The following is a 23322-nucleotide window of genomic DNA, read 5'->3' as shown; positions in this document are numbered from 1 at the left end:
TATAGCATGTCGAAAATTCACGAAAAAGTCAGTCAGGATATATTCATAAAAAAATATTTAAAATTGTTAAAAAGGCATAAAAATCGCTCATCTCGCTTGACGCGCCTAGTCTCAGTGTAGTGAGTCCAAAACAGCCATAAAAAGCCATGGTCAACTTTTTCAGGGGAAAAAAAAGTCATACTATAGCATGTCGAAAAAAAAGTGAAAAATCGACAAAATTCATAAAATGTTGTAAAAATGATGTAAAAGTCCTAACATATGCTTCTATATCGCGTGTCAATCAAAATCGGAGTGTAGTGAATCCAAAACAGTCATAAAAAGGCTTATTCATGGCAGGCAGGCAGGTGGTTGAGTGGTTAGAGTGCATGCCATTTACCTATACTATGACTTTTTTTTCATCACTTTTTTGTCAAACTATACTGACTTTTTTTCATCACTTTTTTGTCAAACTATACTGACTTTTTTTCATCACTTTTTTGTCAAACTATACTATGACTTTTTTTTCATCACTTTTTTGTCAAACTATACTATGACTTTTTTTTCATCACTTTTTTGACAAACTATACTATGACTTTTTTTTCATCACTTTTTTGTCAAACTATACTGACTTTTTTTCATCACTTTTTTATCAAACTATACTGACTTTTTTTCATCACTTTTTTGTCAAACTATACTGACTTTTTTTCATCACTTTTTTATCAAACTATACTGACTTTTTTTCATCACTTTTTTATCAAACTATACTGACTTTTTTTCATCACTTTTTTGTCAAACTATACTGACTTTTTTTCATCACTTTTTTATCAAACTATACTGACTTTTTTTCATCACTTTTTTATCAAACTATACTGACTTTTTTTCATCACTTTTTTGTCAAACTATACTGACTTTTTTTCATCACTTTTTTGTCAAACTATACTATGACTTTTTTTTCATCACTTTTTTGTCAAACTATACTGACTTTTTTTCATCACTTTTTTGTCAAACTATACTGACTTTTTTTCATCACTTTTTTGACAAACTATACTATGACTTTTTTTTCATCACTTTTTTGACAAACTATACTGACTTTTTTTTCATCACTTTTTTGTCAAACTATACTGACTTTTTTTCATCACTTTTTTGTCAAACTATACTGACTTTTTTTTCATCACTTTTTTGTCAAACTATACTGACTTTTTTTTCATCACTTTTTTGTCAAACTATACTGACTTTTTTTCATCACTTTTTTGTCAAACTATACTGACTTTTTTTTCATCACTTTTTTGTCAAACTATACTATGACTTTTTTTTCATGACTTTTTTGTCAAACTAAACTATGACTTTTTTTTCATGACTTTTTTGTCAAACTAAACTATGACTTTTTTTCATCACTTTTTTGTCAAACTATACTATGACTTTTTTTTCATGACTTTTTTGTCAAACTATACTATGACTTTTTTTTCATGACTTTTTTGTCAAACTAAACTATGACTTTTTTTCATCACTTTTTTGTCAAACTATACTATGACTTTTTTTTCATGACTTTTTTGTCAAACTAAACTATGACTTTTTTTCATCACTTTTTTGTCAAACTATACTATGACTTTTTTCATCACTTTTTTGTCAAACTATACTATGACTTTTTTTTCATCACTTTTTTGTCAAACTATACTGACTTTTTTTCATCACTTTTTTGTCAAACTATACTGACTTTTTTTTCATCACTTTTTTGTCAAACTATACTGACTTTTTTTCATCACTTTTTTGTCAAACTATACTGACTTTTTTTTCATCACTTTTTTGTCAAACTATACTATGACTTTTTTTTCATGACTTTTTTGTCAAACTAAACTATGACTTTTTTTCATCACTTTTTTGTCAAACTATACTATGACTTTTTTTTCATGACTTTTTTGTCAAACTAAACTATGACTTTTTTTCATCACTTTTTTGTCAAACTATACTATGACTTTTTTCATCACTTTTTTGACAAACTATACGATGACTTTTTTCATCACTTTAATCGACATGCATTATTATAACTTTTTTTTCTTTATATACCATACTATGCATTCTGGCTACATTTTGGGGGGATTTTTTTGTCGGACCCGCGGTTCGGCCTAATTTGATTCCGGTCGATTAAAAAATAAATCGCTTACTATCGAATAACATGACGAGGACGACTACTTATAGGGGTGCTTTTATTTTGAAACAGGTTGTATGTTTATGTTGGCTAACTTTACTGATTGTCACGGTGGTGAATGTTGCTTCCTCAGCAACTAAAGAATAAAAATAATGAATGAAAAAGTTGTGTTTTTTTGTTTTGTTTTTTTAATTGAAATGATTGCGACAAATGTGATCTCGCATCCTTTGTCCAGCCCTTGCATCCATTTCCGGAATTGGTTCCTCCTCGAGGAACGGGTCAAAGGGGGGAGGCAGCTCCTTGCGTAGGATGGCGATGTTGTGGAGGACGGCACATGCAACAATTATATCACATGCCCGTTCCGGGCAAACCCTTAACCCACGTAGGCATTGGAATCTGGACTTCCAGATTCCAAATGTATTTTCGATTCTGACGCGGGTTCTGCTGTGAGCCAAATTGAAGGCTGTCTGTGCTCCAGGAGCTGGATTAGGGTACGGGGTGATCAGTGTTGGGAGGCATGGATACCCTCGATCCCCTAGGAGATACCCATCAAATTGGCCTGCAACCAAATACAAACTTTGAGCTGACTTGCACAAGCACAACAATTATATGAGGTATAGAATATGGTGATAATGCAACGCACCCTGTTGGAATTTATAGCTCAAATTGGATTCCCGATACATCCTAGCATCGTGGACCGAACCAGGCCATTTTGCTTCCACATTAGTAATTAAATAGGAAGCATCACATATCATCTAGAAATGACAAAAAATAAATCAAGACTGAACGCTATTAACAAACCATCATGAAGATCTTGGAAATGGCCAATATAGGCTGCATATAGCCTACCTACCTGAACATTTATGCTGTGATAGGCTTTCCTATTGACATAGTCGGCCTCATTTATGGCTGGGGCCTTTATGGGCACGTGCGTGCCATCAATGCACCCAATGACATTCGGAAATTCTGAAACATAACACCCAGATGAAAAGTCAACAACAAATAATGTCTGGCCCATCTGGGAACACTTAAAGCGTCTTGCTGACCTGCGAGTTGGTGGAACTCCATCTTTATGACCCTCGTGGGTTTGTGTCCAGGGAAGCGGATGAAGTGGGGCATGAAGCGCTTCAGCGCAAGGCACACTTTACGCACGGATCGGCACGCCGTAGCTTTCCCAACGTGCTCAGCGTCTCCAACATTAGAAAGAAAACTACCAGTTGCCAAAAAACGGAGGGCTACGCAAATAGTCTGGAGTGAACTGAGGCCACGTCCTCGATTGGTAGTGTTGGCTATGTACGGCTGGAGAAGGCGGTTTAAATATATTAAAGATTCGCGCGAGAATCTATATCTCTCCAGCAACAAGTCATCCGGATATGCTAAGACGTCGAGCCGTGGTCTTATTAATCGCTCCCGGTGGATTGCACGAATAATTTGCGCTCCGATATCAACAGGCCTCTCGATGAAAGGGCATGCCATAGTGAACGCGTGAAATCTGCGGTGAGCGCGGGTTTAAATACCCAAAACCAGGTTACCGGTATGTTCCAAACTTAACGTGCGTAAAAAACCTGCTCCGAACAGGTTTGATTCAGAGCATATGTTTCTATAGTAACTAACGGAACGGAAAACCTAGGATTACCGCAAACCCTGGGTTAATTTACCCGGTTATGTGATAAAACCGGCTTTGTGGAATACCCCTCTGCTGGTCTTCTTGTTGTTGATTTATAAGTCATTGTGCAAAATACATTAAACTATCTTTAGTTTTTTTTTTTCTTCTCTCAATTGTGTTATTTATTGATCTTCTGCCCCGAGTTCCGTCCGCGCGGTGAAAACTACCCACAATCACACCGTCCTTACACACCTGTGTTCATTTATCACTTCACTGCATGTTACCGCCCCCTTGTGACGTCATACACCAATACCCAAAATATCTAAATGAAGCTTTCCGAAAATAGCAGCACACATTTTTTTTTTTAAAGATTTACTTCATTGTTTTCACTGAATTTCCAGTGACAGTAGTTGAATAAATGTTTTCAGATCTATTCTGGTTTAACTCAAACAAGTGTTCAGTAAATTATCCGACTAAATGTGCTTCATTTAATTTTAATAGGAGAGCGAACAGCCAGTAATTCCCGTAATCCCTAAAACTGTCACAAAATCACTTTTGGACAAATTGCAAGATTTCCAGGATTAATTTTTATCATATAAAGGAATTCTGGCGCCACACGGTGGTGAAACTGGTATAAGACAACCCATCAGTGCAGCATGCTTCAGCAACAGGATTTAGAGACTACAATAGTTACTTGTTCATAATATAATATATAATATAATATATTTTTTTATCTTTTTCATTATTTAAATGAAACTTTCCTCCACGTGACATTTAAAATGTATGCAGTTTAATTTTCAGGAGATGAATATGTACACTTTTAATTTCATCATTTACCTCAGGCAGTGAGCAATTACTGTATAATAGATTTACAAAGCAAATACCGACATAGTATTCTGTCAAGGCATGTTCCAGCATCAAAAAAAAAAAAAAAGATTTAAAATACACAGGTACAATTTTGTTCCACATAAAATAATCATTGATAACATAATTATTTTAGAATATCCAAGGATCTGGGGGAAAAAACACATTAGTGTTCTCTTGTAGGTGACGATAAGAAATACAATCAGCAGTTCTCATGAATGCATGAAAGGGAGTAGCAGCCAAAGAGAGGGACAGAACTCAAAAAGCAAACATAAAAATATAGACTTCTTTAAAGGATGTACTCTCAAGGAATTGGATATTTTAAGGCATTTCAAAAATAATATGTAGTGTAATTTGGCAACGTCTCCTCCACGTCTGTTTCTGCTGAGTCACCGGCCTCTACGTGATGAAGATGATGATGATGACGGACACTATCCTGAGATGTTCTCCTCTGCTTGAAGGCATCGGAGAACGTAGAGGATCACTTGGTAACAGAAAATATATTGGTCCTGGAAAAAATAAAGGGGGGAAATGTGTCACATTTCTGACATATTATTCTATGGATTATCATGATTTTCTGACAACCAACATATAATTTGACTTTATGGGTTTTTATGACATTTTTTAAATACTGTACTTTTTTCTTTTCTTTTTTTTTTCAGACGCACTACATTATGACTTTTTAAAAATATTTTTTATTACTTTTTATAAAACTAATTGTATGATTTTTAATTCCTGACATTTGTATGACATAATATACTAATGACTTTATTCCATTATGACTTGATATGACAAAGGGAACTATGACTTTTATGTCATGCTATATTAAGCATTTTTGACACATTATACAAGATAGACAACATTCAACGTTTTGATGTATTGTACTGACTTTTTGATTCATTTTTGTGGCGTACTATACTATGATTTTTTTTTATTTTAACATTCTATATCATGACTTTTCAAATATACTATATTTTTTAACGCATGACTTTCATGAAGATACTCGTCTACACTACATTTTTAACATACGAAACTATGATTTTTTTTATTTTAACATCCTATATCATGACTTATTACATACGATATAATGACTTTTCATGTGTGAGAACACGGGATCCAAAGAGGTGTCATATCAGAACCTTAAGCAGACATAAAAACCCACCTCGGTCTGGATCATTCCGTGTCGCTGAAGTCTCATGTTTCTCACCACATCTGAAAGATCAAACTACAGAAAGTGTTCATTAGACTGTGATCACGCCGAGCCGAGAAGCTTGATGGATAAACGTGGTTAAGATGGTTTCCTTACATCAGCATCTTTACTGATGAGACCCAGAACCACGTCTATACAGATGAGGGTTCCCGACCGGCCGATGCCGGCGCTGCAGTGGGAGATTATGGGCCCGGACCGATGGACGTGCCTCATGTAGGAGATGAACGTGAGCAGCTGCTCGGGCTGCGACGGCGTCCCGTGGTCCGGCCATCCCGTGTAGTTCAGATGAGTTACGTGTTTTACTTCATTGGTCTGAGGAGGGAGAAAGTCTTCAACCAACGTGTCCATCAACATGGAATACAAGAATCTGTTCTCAAACCCACCTGGACGTCTTTGACCTCGATGAGCCGGATGACAAAGTTGTCCAGATATTGGTCTTTGAGCAGCGTGATCTGTAGCCGGTCGTCCACCATCTCCGCGGTCCTCGGCGTGTCCGGCCAGTACCGCTGGCACTTCACCTTCCCCCCCTCCACCTCCTGGGTCATCATGGCGATCACGTTGGACTTCTGCTCCCAGACCATCTGCCAAAAGTCCCCCAGAGTGGTGGGTAAGGGACCCTGGCAGGCGATGTACATGTAGTCCTCGTCCTTCACCGGCATTTTGATGAAGTTGGCGTTGATGTAGCCCCCGTCTCTGGCCAGAATCACTCGGGTCGTGTCGACTGGAAGAGACGCGGACATCAACATCATCAAAATGCCTTCAAAGCTTCCTGTTGGTAAAACACTCTGGGACTTTACTCACAGGGGACGATATTCTTGTAGCGGTTCTTCTTCTTGTTCTCCTTCGTCTGTCCTATCAAGCAGTCGTCCAGTGGCTGCAGATTCTGAAGATTCTGCCAGGAAGGAAAAAAAAAACCGGATGTTAATTTAAAAATGTAGTCTATTGACATGCACTGAACCTCAAAGACTCACTTCAAACTCCTGCAGCGGGACCTTCTGCTCCAGGAGCCCCCTCATCATGCGGACCACGGTGTTGAGCTTCGGCCCCGTGTACTGACCATCGGGGATCACTTTGACCAGCGGCAAAGAGGTCAGCTCGTCCTCCGTGATGATTGGCCCGTCTACAACAGTTCAAGCAGAATTACAAATTAAATTCTACATTACAAAAGGAGTGAAAAATTGACAAATTTGTCACAAATTAACATTCTGTCAGACTCAAGTTTCAAATCCGAAGTCTTTCTTACCGTCTCTGGATTTGGAGTTCATGTTTTCAATCGGCAGTTCATCGCTCCCCCATGTGATTTCATCTTCCTCCAGCTGCCCGGCGCTCATCTGCAGATAGCTGTCGATTCAGAAAAACAGAAACGCAGAGATGTTTACAAATATGTCCTCATTAGGCCTCATTAGATGCTGCCGTGATCACGGAGAGTTTATTTATATATATATATATATATATATATATATACTGTTTATACTGAACCCCGCTCATAAAGCAAAGTCCTACTTTTCATTCCTCGGGTCGTCAACGTTCTCCTCTTGCCATTCCACTTTCCTGGAACTCTATTGTGGAAACAAATCAGAGTTAACCTGCATGTTTCATCCAATGCTTCCTCGAGTCTGACGTCTCTGATTCGTACCTCGGGGGAGTCTTCGGGTAAAGAAGAGCCGTCGCAGTCCGTGTCCTCTGAAAGCTCGGCGCTGTGCTCCGTCTCTCTTTTGTGCTCCAGTCGCTCATCTTCATAGTCTGTGAAACACGGGAACGCAGTCGAGTTTGTAAAAATCAACAAACCGGGTCATGGAACAACGTTCAGTGTGGTTGTGCGGGGAGGTCGTCACCTATTGGCGGGATGGGGGGGCAGCCGCTCGACTTCAGCTCGCCGTGGAGAGGAAACAGCTTCGTCTTCGCTCCGCTGTCCTCACTCAGATCTGAAAGAAACGCGAAAGGAGAGTCGGATGTGAGCAGATTAGGATTAGAATTTTTCATAAATAACTAAAATAGGGGAAAAGGCGTCCATCAGACATAGAAACCCCCGTGTTTTCTCCCCCGGCTTGTACCTGTGTTTCCATTGCACTTGTCAGAGTTGATGGGCAGATAGGCCAGGTACGTGTTTGGGTTCTGGTCTGGAGGTCTGGACACGATGAGGTGAACCAGGCCTTTAGCTTTACGGATGGTGGTGACAGCTTTGGTGTGGGACACGCCCGTCATCAGCTCTTCATTCACCTGGGAGAAAAAAGACAAAAAAGTATTCCAACATTACAGAAACGTTTTGTAATATTTGTTTGTGTGCAGAGGTTAAATCCTGTTTAACAAACAAACATTTATCGATATGAGCTCAAATTCTAAGCAGCAGATGTCAAACATCACCCACCTTCAGCAGCCGGTCTCCCACTTGCAGATTGCGGGAGGACTCTGCTATTCCTCCCGGTGTGATGGACTTGACGAAGATCCCCCGTTCTCCTCCAATCACAGAGAAACCCAGACCTCCAGACTGCAGCTTCTCCAGATCCAGATGTATGATCTCCTCCTGCAGTCAACAAATCTTCAAAACTTCAGTAGACACCCCGGATATTAAAGGTAAAGATCATACTATTCACCATATTGTTGTGATAATATTTGTCTCCTGGCACAACAAGGAATAAGAAAATTAAAATATGTTTCTTAACTCACCTCTAAAGGACAAAGTGCTGCAAGACACTCCGTCGCTCTTTGATCTTCTCCTTTAAGAAACCCTTAAACAGAAACAATGTAATTATATTATATGCAATAATAGACACGATCAGCATTAAAGGAGACACATTTAAGATCTGAAACATACCATTCATGCTGCTCGACACCTTGGGGCTGACGTTGTTGTTAAGAAAGGAGACATTTTTCTGCCCCGGAGAAACAGGCTTTCCATCCCTTTGGTGGAAAAAACAGTTATTTAAGTTATGTATTATGCATGTCAGGTATCTTAGTCATTGATCATTACAAAAGGTGTTTTTAAGCTAACACCGGCTACACATTCCCTCTCTCTGAACTACCTTGTGGCCTTGAGCGTGAGGTCGTCGAGGGACAGCTCCAGCAGTCTGGTGCTCTCGCTGAGAGTCAGGTCCTGTGTGGGAGCCCCGTTGATGTAGTGGATCAGGTCCAGTGGTCTCAGGCTGCCCTCCGCAAACGCCATGGAACCGGGCACGACGTCTTTCACAAACAGGACGTCGTACATGCTGTCGCTGCCACCGTCCAGAACCAAACCTGGTGACGGAACGAGGAGTTAGACTCCATCTGAAGCACTTAGGTTTTCATTGTGTGGTTCTGTTTGTTACCCAGTGGTTCTTGGCTGCCCTTGAAGTCAATATCAGGCAGCAGGTGGGCCTCTATGGGAGGCCTGGGAGCCTCCAGGACCCTCCCCACCACCAGGTCAACCACACGGGGGGCTGCACGCACCAGATTGACCACCTCGGTGTGGCCCATGTTGCTCACATCGGTGCTGTTCACCTGGAGACAGAACAGAAATGATACCGTGCTACTATCTTAGCTCAGCATAATGACTGGAAACCAGTGGAAACACAGTTGGTTAGTGCTGAAACACAGCTGGTTAGTGCTGAAACACAGCTGGTTAGTGCTGAAACACAGCTGGTTAGCGCTGAAACACAGTAAGGGATCAGGGATGGATTTGTACCATAATCATCCGGTCCCCGGGCCTGAGACTTCCGTCTCCTTTGGCTGGATCCTGGACGATGTCGTGGATATAACATCCATGATCATTGCCTTTGGTGAGGGTGAAGCCCAGGCTGCCTTTTTCAGACTTCACCAAGGAGACCTTCAGCTCCACTTCCTGACGACAGAAATCAATCTCAAGTTAGAGAAATTACCCTCCGAGTCAAAAACGCCAACCCGCCTTTTTCCTTCCCTCGGTCCTCACCGAGACGAACTCCTCCATGTCCTGTCCGTTGCCGGACACAGTGAGGTTTAAGGGCAGAGGCAGCGGAGGAGGCAGGGGATCTGGGCTCGGGGCCGTGGGCGAGGACACCATATGGAGCGGGGATGACTTCAGATCAGCTGACACGGGGGACGAAGGACATCTGCTCAGACAACGAAGAAGAGGAAACTCTGGTATTATAAAATCACTTTATTTTTTATCCTCTGATATCTCAGTTATTCTAACACTGATGAGTACCTCTTGCTGAGGTCCGATCTCGTCAGCGACAGGTTCGGGGAGTAGAAGGCCGAGTTGACGGTGTCGTCTAGGTGACCGGTGCTGTCGTAGCGCCCCGCTCCCAGGCTGCTGCTGGGGGTGTGGTAGACGCTGCGCTCCCACGGTTGCCTGCCGTGCTCCACGGGGCTGAAGGCTTCTTCCACCTCCTCGTCCCCGTCGGTGCTGTCGCTGTAGCTGTTGTGTCGACCCGGGGTTTTGTGCAGCAGCTTCTCCAGCACGTCGTCCACGGTGCCCTGACTCGCCTTGCCTCGCGTAGCCGGAGGGGATTTAGCCGTGGCGTGGCTCAGGCTCGACTCGGCCTGACTCGGCTCCTTTCGGGGGGATGGCATAGGCGTCTGGGAAGAAATCAGTGTAAATTAAGTTTCTAACTATTACTGGTAAATGTCCACAAAAGTAGTCAGGGGCACTATTTACTGACTCACCAAAGCTGAAGAGTCCATTTCAGGTAGAACCCCATATTCAGGTCTACAGAGGAGCAAATTCACCTCCTGTCCTGTTCCCCGCAAGGCTGATATCACCTCCTATATTGGCAGAGCGTTGTGGTGAATCGTGGCATCAGAAACATTAGATCACCACTTATATGAATGTGTGCACTTACATGCTGCGAGAGTCCTTTTAGGGGGGTGTGATTGACCCGCATGATGACGTCGCCCACGTTGATGCGACCGCTCTCCGCAGCTGGTTGGCCAGGAAACAGCTTCTTGACCCGCACCATGCTGGAGCCGGCAGGCTCGTCGGGGATGTGCTCCTCTCGGCTGAAACTGAAGCCCAGCCCCGACGTGTTCTTCAGCAGGCACACGTCAAACACATTATCTGTGGGGACACGGGCAGGTTGGCTTTAATGTGTCCACTCGGGCAGCTTCTGACCTTGTACAGGATATGAGAGTATAGATGGTGTAGAAAACAAAGAGCTTTAACATTAGGAGATGACACAATTCTGCAGGAGTGTTTCCGAAACTCAAAAACACCTCTAAAACACATGGAAGTCTGATGTTTAGTTGATCACAGTGTGAGGGTTTAGGAGTGGGTATCTTCCCAAACTACAGTCTGATTGGTTCCTTACTTCCTGTTACTAAACACCAAGACATACATTTAGAAAAACGGGATGACATGACACAGCAAATCTAATTCTAGGAAAGCAATAGCATGGTCATCCTAAATAGGCAGCGCCCTGCAGCTAAAGGGCTGCACAAACATTTTCTTTCAAATGAGATTATCATCATCATCAACAACGACGACTTACCTTGTTTAGAGAGACCAACGTGTCTTAGTGTAACACCATTAAGAAGTGTTTTCCTGCTTACTTTACCCTCCTCGTGGACTCCTTTAACTTGATTACTGTAACTCCATCCTATATGGCTCATCAAACAACAGAAGCTTCAGTATGTTGTATGCTGCTCAGCATGCTGCTGCCCGTATGCACACCTGCACCCGCCGCTCTGAACCACGTCACCCCGGTCCACCCCGGTCCACCACGACCTCCCCATCCAATACCGGATTGATTTTAAAAACACGACTCATCACCTTCAAAGCCCTCAACGACCTGACCCTTCCACTCCTCTCTGACCTCCTCCCCGCCACACCCCTACCCCTCACCTCAGGTCCACTGATGCCAACCTCCTCCAACCCCGACTAAGCTCCGGACCTGGGGCGTCAGAGCCTTTGCTGCCCCCCCCCCTCCCTCTGGAATGCCCTTCCCAGCCATATCCACAATGCCTACACTCTTCCATCCTTCAAAACACTCTTGCTTTTAACCTTTAAACTAGTTTTCTGTTTGTTTTTGTTTGATTTAGTTGCTTTTGTGAAAGCGTCTTTCCCCTTAAATTGTGGTCACTTAACCCCAACATGTATAATCCCGCTGCTCGTGTCTCCTCACCTTGTGTGACGAAGCTGTACTCTGGTTTCTCTTTGACCACAGGCGGCTGCTCCTGGACTCGGTCTCTGCCGGCGGTCGGTCGGGTGCACTGAGGCGTGAGCGGAGCGTGGATGCTGTCTGCAGGCGGATGACCCTTCTCCAGCAACAAGTGCACCGTCTGTGGGGGAGATTAACATTTACTTGGTGTGATCTGGGCAGCAACTAAACAGGTCGGCGGCGTGGCGGCGAACGTCGTCCCTCACCTGCCCGGTTTCTCGGAGAACCTCGACTGCTTGCTGATGAGTGGCTCCTTCCAGACTTTTCCCGTTGACGGCGACCACACGATCACCTGGAGACAGGAGGGACACAGAGAGAGTCTATTAGAGTCGGTTTCTAATCAACTCTTTTGATTTTTTACGTCATCATTTGTAACATGGCCGTCACCTTTCTGGATCCTTCCGTCCAGCTCGGCTGCTCCTTTTGGAATGAGGCCTTTCACGTAGATGCCGCCATGTCGAACCGTCGTGTTGACTCCTCCCTAACAAATCAACACACACCTCTCAGTACAAGCGGCCAGAAAGAAAATGTGTATTTTTCATAGGTGAGTGTTGGGAGGTGTAATTGCTAAAATGATAAATGCTTTGTCTAGGAGTATTTTAACAAAATATTGACCTAACTTCAGAGTATTTGAAAAGTACAAAAAAAAAAAAAAATAGGTATTTGAAGGCCATTTGGCAAAAAGGTTTCCCTAAATAGAATATTGTTGTTTAACATATAGGTGTTGGACCTCATCATAACTCTTTAAAGTGGATAATTTATTCACTCGTCAATAATTCATCCTCAGAATAACTTTGTAATGACACTATTTTAAAAAAAATGTCACAGCCTGTAATTTTCATGAAAGATTGCGCTCCCTTTTCACTTTATTGACAACCAATAATCTCCTTCATATTTAAAATTATGCTTTGCTTTTCTAAAAAAATCATTTTCAATGCAAGTTTGACAAAGCTTTTAACATATCACAATTGTTAATTAGTTACAAATGAAAAAGAAAGTCCTCCACGGTTGTTAAATCCTTATAATAAGAGACAATGTGAAGTCCTATTTAGTGCTGATTTGGTTATGACGAGTCCTGATAATGTGATTTATTGTTATGTGAAAGATTAGTGTTATTCTAAAAACACTAATCTTTGACAGCAATGATGATCTGATGACGGAGTCACATGGTTTGTTACTATCATTCAATAAAGAGCAGCAAACAAAGGAAGCTCTAAAAAAAAGCTAATTTATGGTCCCTACTCTAAAAAAAAGGTACCAAAGACACTGTGTGGCTTTATTTTTAAAATATCCTTTGATAAAGAAAAAAAAAGATAGCATGCAAAAAAAAAAGAATTAGATTTCCCACAAGAGCTGTCAGAACTGAGAGGTTAAGAAAGCAAACCAGGCAACATGTAAACATGGAGAGACTAGAGACTAGAGGGTGAGGGAGCAAAAACAAAGAGGGTGAAAACCTTGCCGAACAGTACCGTGACACTTATGCCCAGGCTGCTGTCTTTTTTAGACAGCTCAAGGTCAAATAGTTCTCCTGGATGGATACTATTGACCCCTGGGGCATTACCATTAAAACTTTCCGTGATGTATTCCTGCAAACAGAGAACAGGGCATTAAGTAGAATTGTCACAAGCTGGAACATGCAGAAAGAAAAGAGAGAAAAAAAGGGAGAGCGAGGAAGCTGAACGAGGCAGATATAACATTCAAGGAACTACATGCGGTGTACAGGTAATGCCTTGCATTGACATCGTAAATGTAATGATTAGGCGAAGGTTATATACAGCAAGCAGTTAGTTGAGCCAAGCATCTGAAAGGTTATGTGCGATGCTTGTTTGTGGAAGAAGCAGTCTTATCCTTTTCCGTTTTGTGAGTTTTGATTCATAGATGTCTCGTTTAAAACCAATTCATAAACACAAAGGCCGCACCTTTTTGATTTTAAGCTTCTCTTGACTGCTGGAGTAAGTCTCCTCATCCATGTCTGAATCCCCCCAGTCGGAGTGCTCGGAAACTTTGGGAGCTTCCAACACTTTAGCCTTTCTAGTTTTGGGCGGCAGAGCCGGCGGCGTGGGCTCCAAACACACGTCGGCTTCTGGTCTGTGATGTTGGGCGACGCTTGAAGCTGTGGCAGCAGCTGTGGCTCTTTCTAGACACCGCTGAACGCTATTGGCCGGGGGCGGGCTGAGTTTAGCAACGCTGCCGACCCTGGAGTCCTGAGAGCCGAGGCTGGTGTGCTGCTGGACCAGGGAGGAGATGGATGGCGGTGTGCCAGCGCTGTGGAGAGGAGGGCTGGGGCTTCCCGCTCCCGCCTGCTCCTCCGACGAGGTATCCAAGTCCAGTTCTCGTCTCTGGCCAGAGTTAAGTGCCTTTAATGCAGACTTGGCCTGATAGGGAACGTAGCCCGAAGACGATTCTGTCAAAACGAGAAAGACGATATTAGTTTGCAGTTCTGGACAAAAAAACAGAAGGGAGATATGACCAAAACAAAAATCATTTTTAACCTTTGTAGAGCCTCTCTTTGGGCTGTAACACCACCAGGGCTACATCATCGGGAGCATTTTGGAGGATGTCAATGGTGGTGGCATGAGAGAGCCCTTCGAGGTTCACATCATTCACTGCGATCAGCCGGTCACCTGCATGGACGTTACAACTGTGACACACATGCTAGCGCTGCTAACGGTAATCACAGCAGCAAAAACACCCATCGTCATCTACACATATAGGAGGACGAGCAAAAACACTGGCCTACCAGGTTTCAGGCAGCCGTTGACATCGGCAGGACCCCCGGGAGTGACGGAGCTAATGAGGGTGCCGAGATCCATACGAGCCGAGTCCTCCCCTCCAACAACCTGGAACCCTAGAGAACACACACACAAGCACAGACAGGTGTTATAACACACACACACACACACACACATTCAAACACAAAAACACCTATCAACTGTGACATCTGCAGGAGTGACAGCAAAGGCAGCGTAGAGTTGTTATTTTAGCAGACTGCATATACACCACTTACCCAGGCCATATTTCACATCTTTCTTCAGGTTTACAGTCGTGACCTCTCTCTCTGGAGACGGTAGGGCGATGAGCTTTTTCGTGAGTGAATCTGTGCGGCGCAAAAAAAAAAAAGGGACACACGGCATTTGTTATATTTAAAATGTCCTGATCCGACGCATATCATTGTAATTTGGGTAAATTAATTTAACAGGGGATATACAGAACGGGCCATTTCTGAGAGGATTAGTATCTAACTATTAATCAGCTCAGACATGCATACAGTGTTGCTGTAGGGCAACTACTTTAGCAGCGTTGGCTAATGGGCCCGAAACGACGGGTTAAGCTAGGATGAAAGGGAAGGTCATGAGTTCAGTGCCAAGCATGAAGCTATTAAACGGTGGGACCGGGGCCAGTTCCACAGGCAGGCAGCACTACAAGGACGGAGACTTAATTCTCTATTATATAATCGTGATTTTTTTTGGGTTTGTATGTCCGTACTTGGCTGTGCCACGGTCAGCATATGGTTCAACAGATTGAGGAGGTGGGGTTGGGATTACGAATGTTACAAAATGAGTTGACGGTTGAGAGCAGAGCAGTCGGATACTTCCTGCATTTTGACATTTATACTGTATACACAACATGGAAATCCCGTGTGTATCTGTGATGTTTTGATACATGCCGTTAACTGAAGCCGGGGTCGAAGGGGGTCCAGAGGAACTGTGCATGCTGACACCTGGGAGCAGAAACACAAGAGAAAGGCTTTGCTGTGGGTTTTTTGTACATCAAAACAACACAGAACAATACATTTTTGACTGATTTGACATTTCCGGTGGGAACTAAATCAACCACGCCGCTGCATCGTCCTCCACAGGTCAGCATCCTTACCTACGACATATGCTTGGCCGGTGTCCTCTGTGGAAGAAGAGTCGGACTCTTTTTTGGACCTGCTGAGGCTGCTGTGGGAAAACGATCTGAGAAGCAGAGAGTAGACGGTCGATGGATTTAGCAGAGGAAGGAAAAATGTGGCCTTGGCTAAAACATAAAACTTCATTCTTATAAGCTTTTTAAGTTTGTGTGGAGGTTTGCTGTGTGTACTGCATTATTGTATACTTAAACTCACACATCTATGAAGCTGACACGAGAGGGAGCAACTGGCAAAAAAAACATTTCTTTTTTAATAATTTATAACAGGAACACACTCTGGTAGGCACATTTCTCACACACACACACACACACACACACACACACACACACACACACACACACACACACACACACACACACACACACACACACACACACACACACACACACACACACACACACACACACACACACACACACACACACACACACACACACACACACACACACACACACACACACACACACACACCCTAGAGGTTTAATTAGAGGCAGAGTTGTCTGTGCCTCTGTGGTGTTGGGCAAAGCTATAGTCCCAGTAACAAGTCCTCACTTAGAAACCTCATCCTGTCCTGAAGTAAGCTGGGAGACTCAGATGACTTAACAGAGGGACAACTAATAACCACAACATGTCATTACCTCAACAAGACTATTTTAAAAGGACAAATTAAAGGAGTAAAAAAAGCATATCCTGCCTACTTAAATAATGAAATACATAAGGTCAGCATTTGATTTTATTCTGAGCTACTCCCTCTATAATCTACTGTGTTTTGCATTTTCAACGTTTTCACTTCTTTCAACTCACTGGTCCTGCTGATGCGAGAGGGAGTCCGTGTCTGAGCTGGCACGCTGGTGCTGCTGGAAGAGAGAGGCCACTTGGTTGGGTTGTGCCTGACTCGGTCCACTGTGCGTCTGGCCACGATACGACTCCGACTCTGGCATATGCCGGAGGTTGTGGTGGGAGCGGCTCATTATCCGCGGGTTGGAGAGGGCCGTGGAGGCCGCGGGATTGAAACCCGGGAAGTGAAGCTCATCTTGGACCAGCATTGGGCCGGAAGGTGTCTTGTGGAGGGCCACCTCCGAGTAGGAGATCCTCTTGAGGTGGTCCGGGTTGGAGCGCGTCGATAAGCTTGGGGCCAGGCTGCCGGAGCTCACCGCCCTCCCAACGGCATCTCCACCCCGAGGGTCATGGGAATACTGCAAACTGCTCAAGGGGCTGTTCTCTGATTACCAGAAAAGACATGCAAAACAGAAAGTTCATTTTAATTATTAGCAGTGTTTATAAATGTAAAGAATGCATGAGAAAAAAATAAAGCAGGGGAAATCCCTGCTTAAGGGTTGATCTGTGTCATTAACTCAGCAGTCTAAAGGAATTATTGTCTAGACGGTGAAAGCAGGTAACTGTCCTCGACACCGTTACCATTTTCCTTTGGAGATATCCATCTTAATCGACGTAGCTAATGGTCTGGGGAGTCTTCTTGGCAGCGAACTTATAAACCGAGCTGTGACTTTACATCAACAATCTGGTTGGTCTATGGAGTGTATCTGAGACAAAGCTGTTCTCTTGTTCAGAATAAAGGAGTGAAACGAATCAAACCCAGTAAGGCTGCACATGGAAACGATAAATCAAGGGGAAAAGTTCGCCCACACATGTCTGATTCACTAATACATAGTTAGAATTGATAAAAAACAAACATAAAAAACAGACAGCTTAGACGATGAACATTATGATTGACATAGAACTGCAATTCAGGTATCGATTATTCAGGTGTAACAACTTCTTGCATGTGAAGTCATTGAATATATCTGAAACTGAAACCTTATAGGAGATGGAAATGAGTGGGCACCAGCTATTATCTAGAGAGGATGCGTGGGATGGCTGACACATGCAGCTGTGGCTACAAACGGCGTAGTTTAGTTTCGACATCGTCAAAAGGTTTTGCCTCTAAGTGGACACTGTGAGATGCCAGGTTTAAAAGCATTTCTGTGACATATTAACCTTCCTCTCAGTGATAATAATATACATGTAACTTCCCTCCTACCTAGGTCCTGAAGCTCCTGGTTGTTTTGGCGGGCCTTCATCTGCAGGTGGAACTTGTGCTGGTCGGAGCAGAGCTGCAGCAGATACTGGCAGGTCTTGTTGCTGTCCGTCTGAAACAGGTGCTTAATCCCATCTGATGTGTTCTGGAGGCAAATCTTCTTTTTCTTCACGGTGACAAGTTAAACATTTAAGTTAAAACGAGGACCGCCCGGGCTGAGTAGCAGCGAACACATTTCATTTTTTGATAGTAAAGACAAATACATACTACAAAGGAAATCTTCTTCGTCTCCCTCCAGGGGAACCGTAGTACCGGGGCACGATTTCCGTTAAGCACCTCAAAGATGAACACCCCCTTGGAGTAGACGCCCAGCATGATGCCGGTCTGGGATCGCTTCTCAGGAAGCACTCGATGGAAGTGGACACCATACTCTGTCAGCCTCTGGGTCAGCTTTGAAAATCAAAACAGAGGGTCTTAACTTCTCAAACATACACAGTGCTAAGATAGGGGAAGGGATGCGAATATGTTACAGTCAATTATGATAATATTATTCAATTTGGTTCATGAAGGAAAAAGAGATGCTGAAGAATCTGTCAAGTCACATAGTTGACAAAAATATTAGTACCAAAGTTAACTCTTTTACACTTTATTTCTGGGATTCCTGCCATTTTGTGCAAACGAGAAACCCTGCTTCCTGGTATTGCTGACCTTGAGAAACTCAAACTCTGCATCGGAGTCGGACGCTCCGTAGTAGTTGCTGTGAAGTTTCGGCAGCTCCTCCTTGATGGTCGTCTGGTCCAGCTTATCCAGGACCGACACTGAGAGGTAGTGCTCCAGTCTGAAGTAGGTCTTCCCATGGAGCTGAAGCACAGAGATCCATAGCATTATGTCTCAATGTTCAACATTCTAATATATCAAACAATGCAGCATAGAAATGTCACAGTTCCACTTTAAACCAGCATGTTAAGTGTTTAGATGTATTGGAGAGATTTGGTACCTCGGGTTGGTAGTCACCGAATTCCGCCTGCAGTGCCAGTGAAGCCAACAGCATGGCGTTATCTGTGTCGCAGCGCAACCTCTCTTCCAAGATGTCCTTCCTCAGCTGTAAGTAGTACTGATGTTTGGTCATAGCGTGCCTGTAACACGCAGAAAGAAATACACCTATGGTGATCCTGACTGTGATATGCTAACACACGGCTCTATTGAACTCATGTCGTTTTAGGTTTCCGAGCACCGAAATATGTACTCACTGTATGAGGTTGACATCATCCAGGAAGAATTTGATGCGTAAGAAAAGATTAAAAGGCACATCAGATTTCTTCTTCCTGGGATCCTCTTTCCATCCCTCTGGGGCCACTTTGGACAGTTTGGCATCGGGATCCACGAAGTAAAACTCATCATCTGTTTTTTAGGAGAGGGTTGGGGGAGGTGAGAGGAGTCAAGAATGAGAAGAAATTAAAATCAAGGCTTAGAAAATGTATTCACATGGAAAATACTATGAATGTCTGCAATAAAAATGTATCTAACCACATCACATATGATTGAGATGTGATCTCATGGTCTACTTTTAGGAAGGGGAGATGCTCTATGGGATAAATGATGTGCCATTTCAATGCGCCATGAGCAACACTGGTTGCCTGGATTGTTCTCTTATAGGGGAAGGTGGATCAGTGACGGCGCTAACATTGGTGAACTAATAATAACTTATATGGAGAAGACTAACCCTCTATATCTACACATGATTACACAGGTGTACAACATACAGTACCTCTGAGGTATGCTAGTCCGAAGAGATGGTGCTCCACCAGCCCGATGTGGGCAACCACCATATCCAGAACGTCTTTACAAACTGCCTTGATGTCACAGCTCAGCTCCAGCTTCTGGCCGTTCAGCAGCACCACGCCCACCTTCCTCAGCACTTCCTCCACCTTGCCACGTTTCTTGCGGGCAGAGAGAACAAAAGGAAGGATTAGTCGATTACGTAGTCGGTTTCTGTGGCTGAGATTGCGGACACGGCGGCCGGAAAGGTGGCGTTTAGTGCACAGGCTCACCATTATTGACGAGGGAACGGACAAGGCGACACAGGGCTCGCTAGCCATCTTCACAAACTCAGGCCCGTGGAAGTTCTGTCATTGGTGTAAAGACAAAAAAACTATTTACAGTTGTCAGTGCTGAGCTACATTACCAAAACATCTGTGACACACACAGATAACCACACACAATAATACTCTCTGAGCAGAACAACGTTGAAATGGCATCAGAAATACCAGCACTGCATTAGGGCAATGGTACGTGTACATGATACATGGTACAGTACTAAAATATACTGAGTCATCTCTTATGATATCACTCCTCTGAAATGACTATGAAAAACAAAAGCACGCACGAAACCACACTGCACATGAAACTGCTTACGAGAGTACAGTATTTAACTCATCAGACCTGTTTGAATAGTTGCTTGAGATTGAAGTCTCTTTCACGAGAAGTGGAAGGGCGAGATTCCTTTCCTTCAGCTCAAAAGGTTTTGTATCGCCATCTCGAAACCCCCACGGCCGAAATTACATCAGTTTAAAGTCTACCATAAACGCACTATGGCAAATACGTCTCCGCATTTGCAAGTATAATTTTCCAATTAGGAATATCACCGATATACAGTATATGAGGTTTACTGCAAACGTCAGCAGATGGGTTGCTACGTTTACCATTATTTCTCACTATTTTGTAATAGTATGTGGGATAAATCTGAGCCGGGCTGACATGAATTAAGTTTTCCAGTCAGCATATTTGTATTTACAGAACATCCAGTGAGCACCGCGTCAACAAAATAGTTGCCAATAAGCTCGTTAAAATTGTACATGCATCATCAAATATTGCAATATACACAAGCTTCGATAAATGAACAGATTTTGGGTGAAGAGAGATCCCCTTGCAGTGTTTAAATTATGCCTTTTAACTCTAATGTGGTTTACAGCTCTATGGTAATACAGGGAATTTTGGATGTAAACAAAATTCATGTTTGCAAAGGAAAATAAGCCACATAAATAAAGTGATCCTCAATCTGGACATTATAAATAAACACAGATTATAGAGCAAAAACCTTAGGTTTGCGAAGTGCTACAGAAGAGGTGAGGATGGGGTCTCGAAGGTCGAGCATGGAGTTGCGAGATGGGGCCAGGGGCTCCTCTGTGGGGTACAGGTTGGCCCTGGACAGCCTGCTGGCCAGATGGGCCTGGAGCCGCTGTACCTGCTCCTCCTGTCTCTGGAGGAGCAGCTCGGCTCCGACCAGGCCTTCGTCAGCTGCTCCTTCATAGAGCCTACAGAGAGGGAAGAGGGGAGGAGGGTCCGTGTCAGAGCGGCACAAAGCTGTATTTTAGTCACTGACTTTCTCCATAAAATAAATGCAGCAACATGATGTAAGTTAATGTGTTTACACACAAAAAGACACCAAATACTAGCTGGTATATCTTGCTTTTAGTGTCAGGGGAACAGCAAGTGCTCTGAGGGAAAACATGTTTGTTTTTTCCTGTTGGCAGACACGGCGACAGCAGGCAGCAGTAATACCAGAGATTAGAGAGATAGGGTTTGCTGAATGTGGATGTGACATTAGATGACCTCACTAGTGAAGCATGGGGCTGGGCCTGCTTGTGCCACACCAGCTGTGGCCCAGAGGACCGGACACATTCTATTTAAGACATACACACACTCTGCAAGTGCTTTGGTAGCCGAATGGTTAAAGTGCATGCCACGTTACTGAAACACCCTCGGTTCAATTCCAGCTGTGGGAGCTTGATTGCATGTCATACCACTCTCTCTCCCTCCCTCTTTCCAGTCTGTCTTTGCACTGTCATCTGTCCAATAAAGGCGTCAAAGGCCCCAAAAATAACTACACACTCCCATGCAGTGGGAAATACATCTGTGAGGAGATAGATTTCCAACAATTAAGTATCACAAAATACATATTTTGCTCTTAGCTGTAGTGCCATGCATCAGTCTAGACTGTTTTAGTTGTGACTTGCCTAGTTTTGGAAATAGGCACATATATGGCACTCAGCTTGTGGTGCTCAAATTAAAAATTATTTTGAAAAGCTCAACAACGTCTATTCCCAGAAATCATGACTATTACTTAAGATAATCCACAGACTTTGTTGTGAGCGATTTAGGGGTGGACTGTCCCTTTATCTGGTAGCTGTAAGTCAGCTGCTTTAGGGAGAAAACGTGCACCGGTGTGCATGCTTTACCTGAGCCTGTTTGCATTGTGACTAGTCAGCGACAGGGCATCATGTTCAGAGGAAAGTGCCAGCTGGGAGCCGTACCTCCTCACCTCGCCGGGCTTCTTAGCTGGAAGGAGACACGGGAATATTAGCCGTGTACACAGACACACAGTTTTGTTTTAACACACACACACATGCACGCAATCAAACACGCCCTCCGATGCAGACACCCAAACTGCAGTGCAAATGTACCTGCATCAACATGTGTTCAGGGCGGAGGAGCAGTTCTAGAAATCAGGTCAAATCAGCACCACAAATAGGCTCTCTGTTGTTCCCCAGTTCAAATTTGCATACAAAATACCACCATTGTGTTAGAGAGAGAAACAGCACGTGTCAAACAGTACTTAAATATATCATGCATATATATCATCTCTTAATTATTCATGCCTCAAAAAACATAAGCACAAATAAACATCTAAAACTACAACTACTTGCATGTAAAACTGCCTATAAGAGTCCATTTTTATATGCATGTAGTTAGATATAATAACTCTACTGTGTCCCAAGCCTTACACTGCGACACCGTGTGTGTTTTGTTATGTCTATACTTTCTGAAATCATGTGCAACATCTCTACATAAATGACACGTCGTATCATGCTGTCATGCTATCGCGTGAATCCATATTCAAATAGGATCTTATATCTCTGTGTGGAAAGATTAAATCTGAGGTGCTGTGTGTTTTGCGAAATCGACAGCCTCGCGTTTCCCACACTATTACGACACTGAGGGTGTTTTGCACCGACAGTGAAGGTTGGCGTTCTTGTGCAATCCTACAGAGCGAAGGACGCGATCTAACTCCATTAGCAGCACAGGACAGCAGCAGCACCCGAGAGAGGGTGAAGAGCAATGCACCTCACCGTGCAGGACAGACCACAGTCGGTGAATAAAAAGAATAAGTGATACCCTTTGCCAGTGGCTTTCAAACCCAGGCTTTGTGGCCCAGATAACAGTCGGTTCTCTTGGTAAATGATCACCATTCCAGGTGTGAATACATGAAAGTAAAAAGCAACAGGGCTTCAGATCATTAGGAACAGGACTAAATGCGTTACCTTGTCTGCAGTCTGGGTCAGAGGAGGTCAGCGAGGGGCTTTCACTGGATGAACTGTAATCGCTGTGGTACCTGTGGTGGCTGTGGACTGGGTCTGAGGGAAGAGAAAGCCCATGAGACCATCTCTTTACAATAA

General features: G+C 43.4%; 2 protein-coding genes across 4 annotated transcripts in view; both read right to left on the bottom strand.

The window, feature by feature from the left end:
* Positions 1-2313: 2313 nt before the first annotated feature.
* On the bottom strand, positions 2314-3244 carry LOC311029469 (putative nuclease HARBI1; the record flags this gene model as incomplete). The annotated part of the gene is made up of 4 exons (XM_084034609.1): positions 2314-2684; positions 2769-2880; positions 2979-3091; positions 3172-3244. 4 exons carry the CDS (start codon positions 3242-3244, stop codon positions 2314-2316), a joined length of 669 nt encoding a protein of 222 aa, XP_083890735.1.
* Positions 3245-4504: 1260 nt separating this feature from the next.
* ptpn13 (protein tyrosine phosphatase non-receptor type 13) overlaps positions 4505-23322 on the bottom strand; it is a 36974-nt gene continuing 18156 nt past the window's right edge. Inside the window, exons 8-49 of one of the 3 annotated variants that reach the window (XM_084034984.1) lie at positions 23188-23280; positions 22105-22204; positions 20964-21180; positions 19918-19992; positions 19635-19806; positions 19117-19267; positions 18864-19002; positions 18575-18727; positions 18134-18316; positions 17870-18032; positions 16633-17050; positions 15789-15874; positions 15583-15636; positions 14923-15012; positions 14656-14763; positions 14408-14539; positions 13835-14319; positions 13370-13501; positions 12303-12396; positions 12122-12207; positions 11880-12036; positions 10602-10816; positions 10426-10524; positions 9965-10338; positions 9710-9869; positions 9467-9622; positions 9111-9282; positions 8829-9039; positions 8621-8706; positions 8473-8534; positions 8174-8329; positions 7860-8025; positions 7641-7730; positions 7442-7548; positions 7309-7364; positions 7049-7146; positions 6777-6925; positions 6607-6697; positions 6189-6526; positions 5902-6117; positions 5758-5820; positions 4505-5104 (exon numbers count right to left, since the gene is read on the bottom strand). In XM_084034984.1, coding sequence (XP_083891110.1) covers positions 5027-5104; positions 5758-5820; positions 5902-6117; positions 6189-6526; positions 6607-6697; positions 6777-6925; positions 7049-7146; positions 7309-7364; positions 7442-7548; positions 7641-7730; positions 7860-8025; positions 8174-8329; positions 8473-8534; positions 8621-8706; positions 8829-9039; positions 9111-9282; positions 9467-9622; positions 9710-9869; positions 9965-10338; positions 10426-10524; positions 10602-10816; positions 11880-12036; positions 12122-12207; positions 12303-12396; positions 13370-13501; positions 13835-14319; positions 14408-14539; positions 14656-14763; positions 14923-15012; positions 15583-15636; positions 15789-15874; positions 16633-17050; positions 17870-18032; positions 18134-18316; positions 18575-18727; positions 18864-19002; positions 19117-19267; positions 19635-19806; positions 19918-19992; positions 20964-21180; positions 22105-22204; positions 23188-23280 — 6431 coding nt within the window. In that variant the 3' untranslated portion in view covers positions 4505-5026. The remainder of the gene's footprint in view (positions 5105-5757; positions 5821-5901; positions 6118-6188; positions 6527-6606; positions 6698-6776; positions 6926-7048; positions 7147-7308; positions 7365-7441; positions 7549-7640; positions 7731-7859; positions 8026-8173; positions 8330-8472; positions 8535-8620; positions 8707-8828; positions 9040-9110; positions 9283-9466; positions 9623-9709; positions 9870-9964; positions 10339-10425; positions 10525-10601; positions 10817-11879; positions 12037-12121; positions 12208-12302; positions 12397-13369; positions 13502-13834; positions 14320-14407; positions 14540-14655; positions 14764-14922; positions 15013-15582; positions 15637-15788; positions 15875-16632; positions 17051-17869; positions 18033-18133; positions 18317-18574; positions 18728-18863; positions 19003-19116; positions 19268-19634; positions 19807-19917; positions 19993-20963; positions 21181-22104; positions 22205-23187; positions 23281-23322) is intronic. The other 2 variants (XM_084034985.1, XM_084034986.1) reach the window with 2 other exon arrangements.

Source organism: Eutrigla gurnardus (assembly GCF_963514095.1).
Source record: "Eutrigla gurnardus genome assembly, chromosome: 19".
NCBI classification, from domain to species: Eukaryota; Metazoa; Chordata; class Actinopteri; order Perciformes; family Triglidae; genus Eutrigla; species Eutrigla gurnardus.
This window is presented reverse-complemented; position numbering and strand designations above follow the sequence as displayed.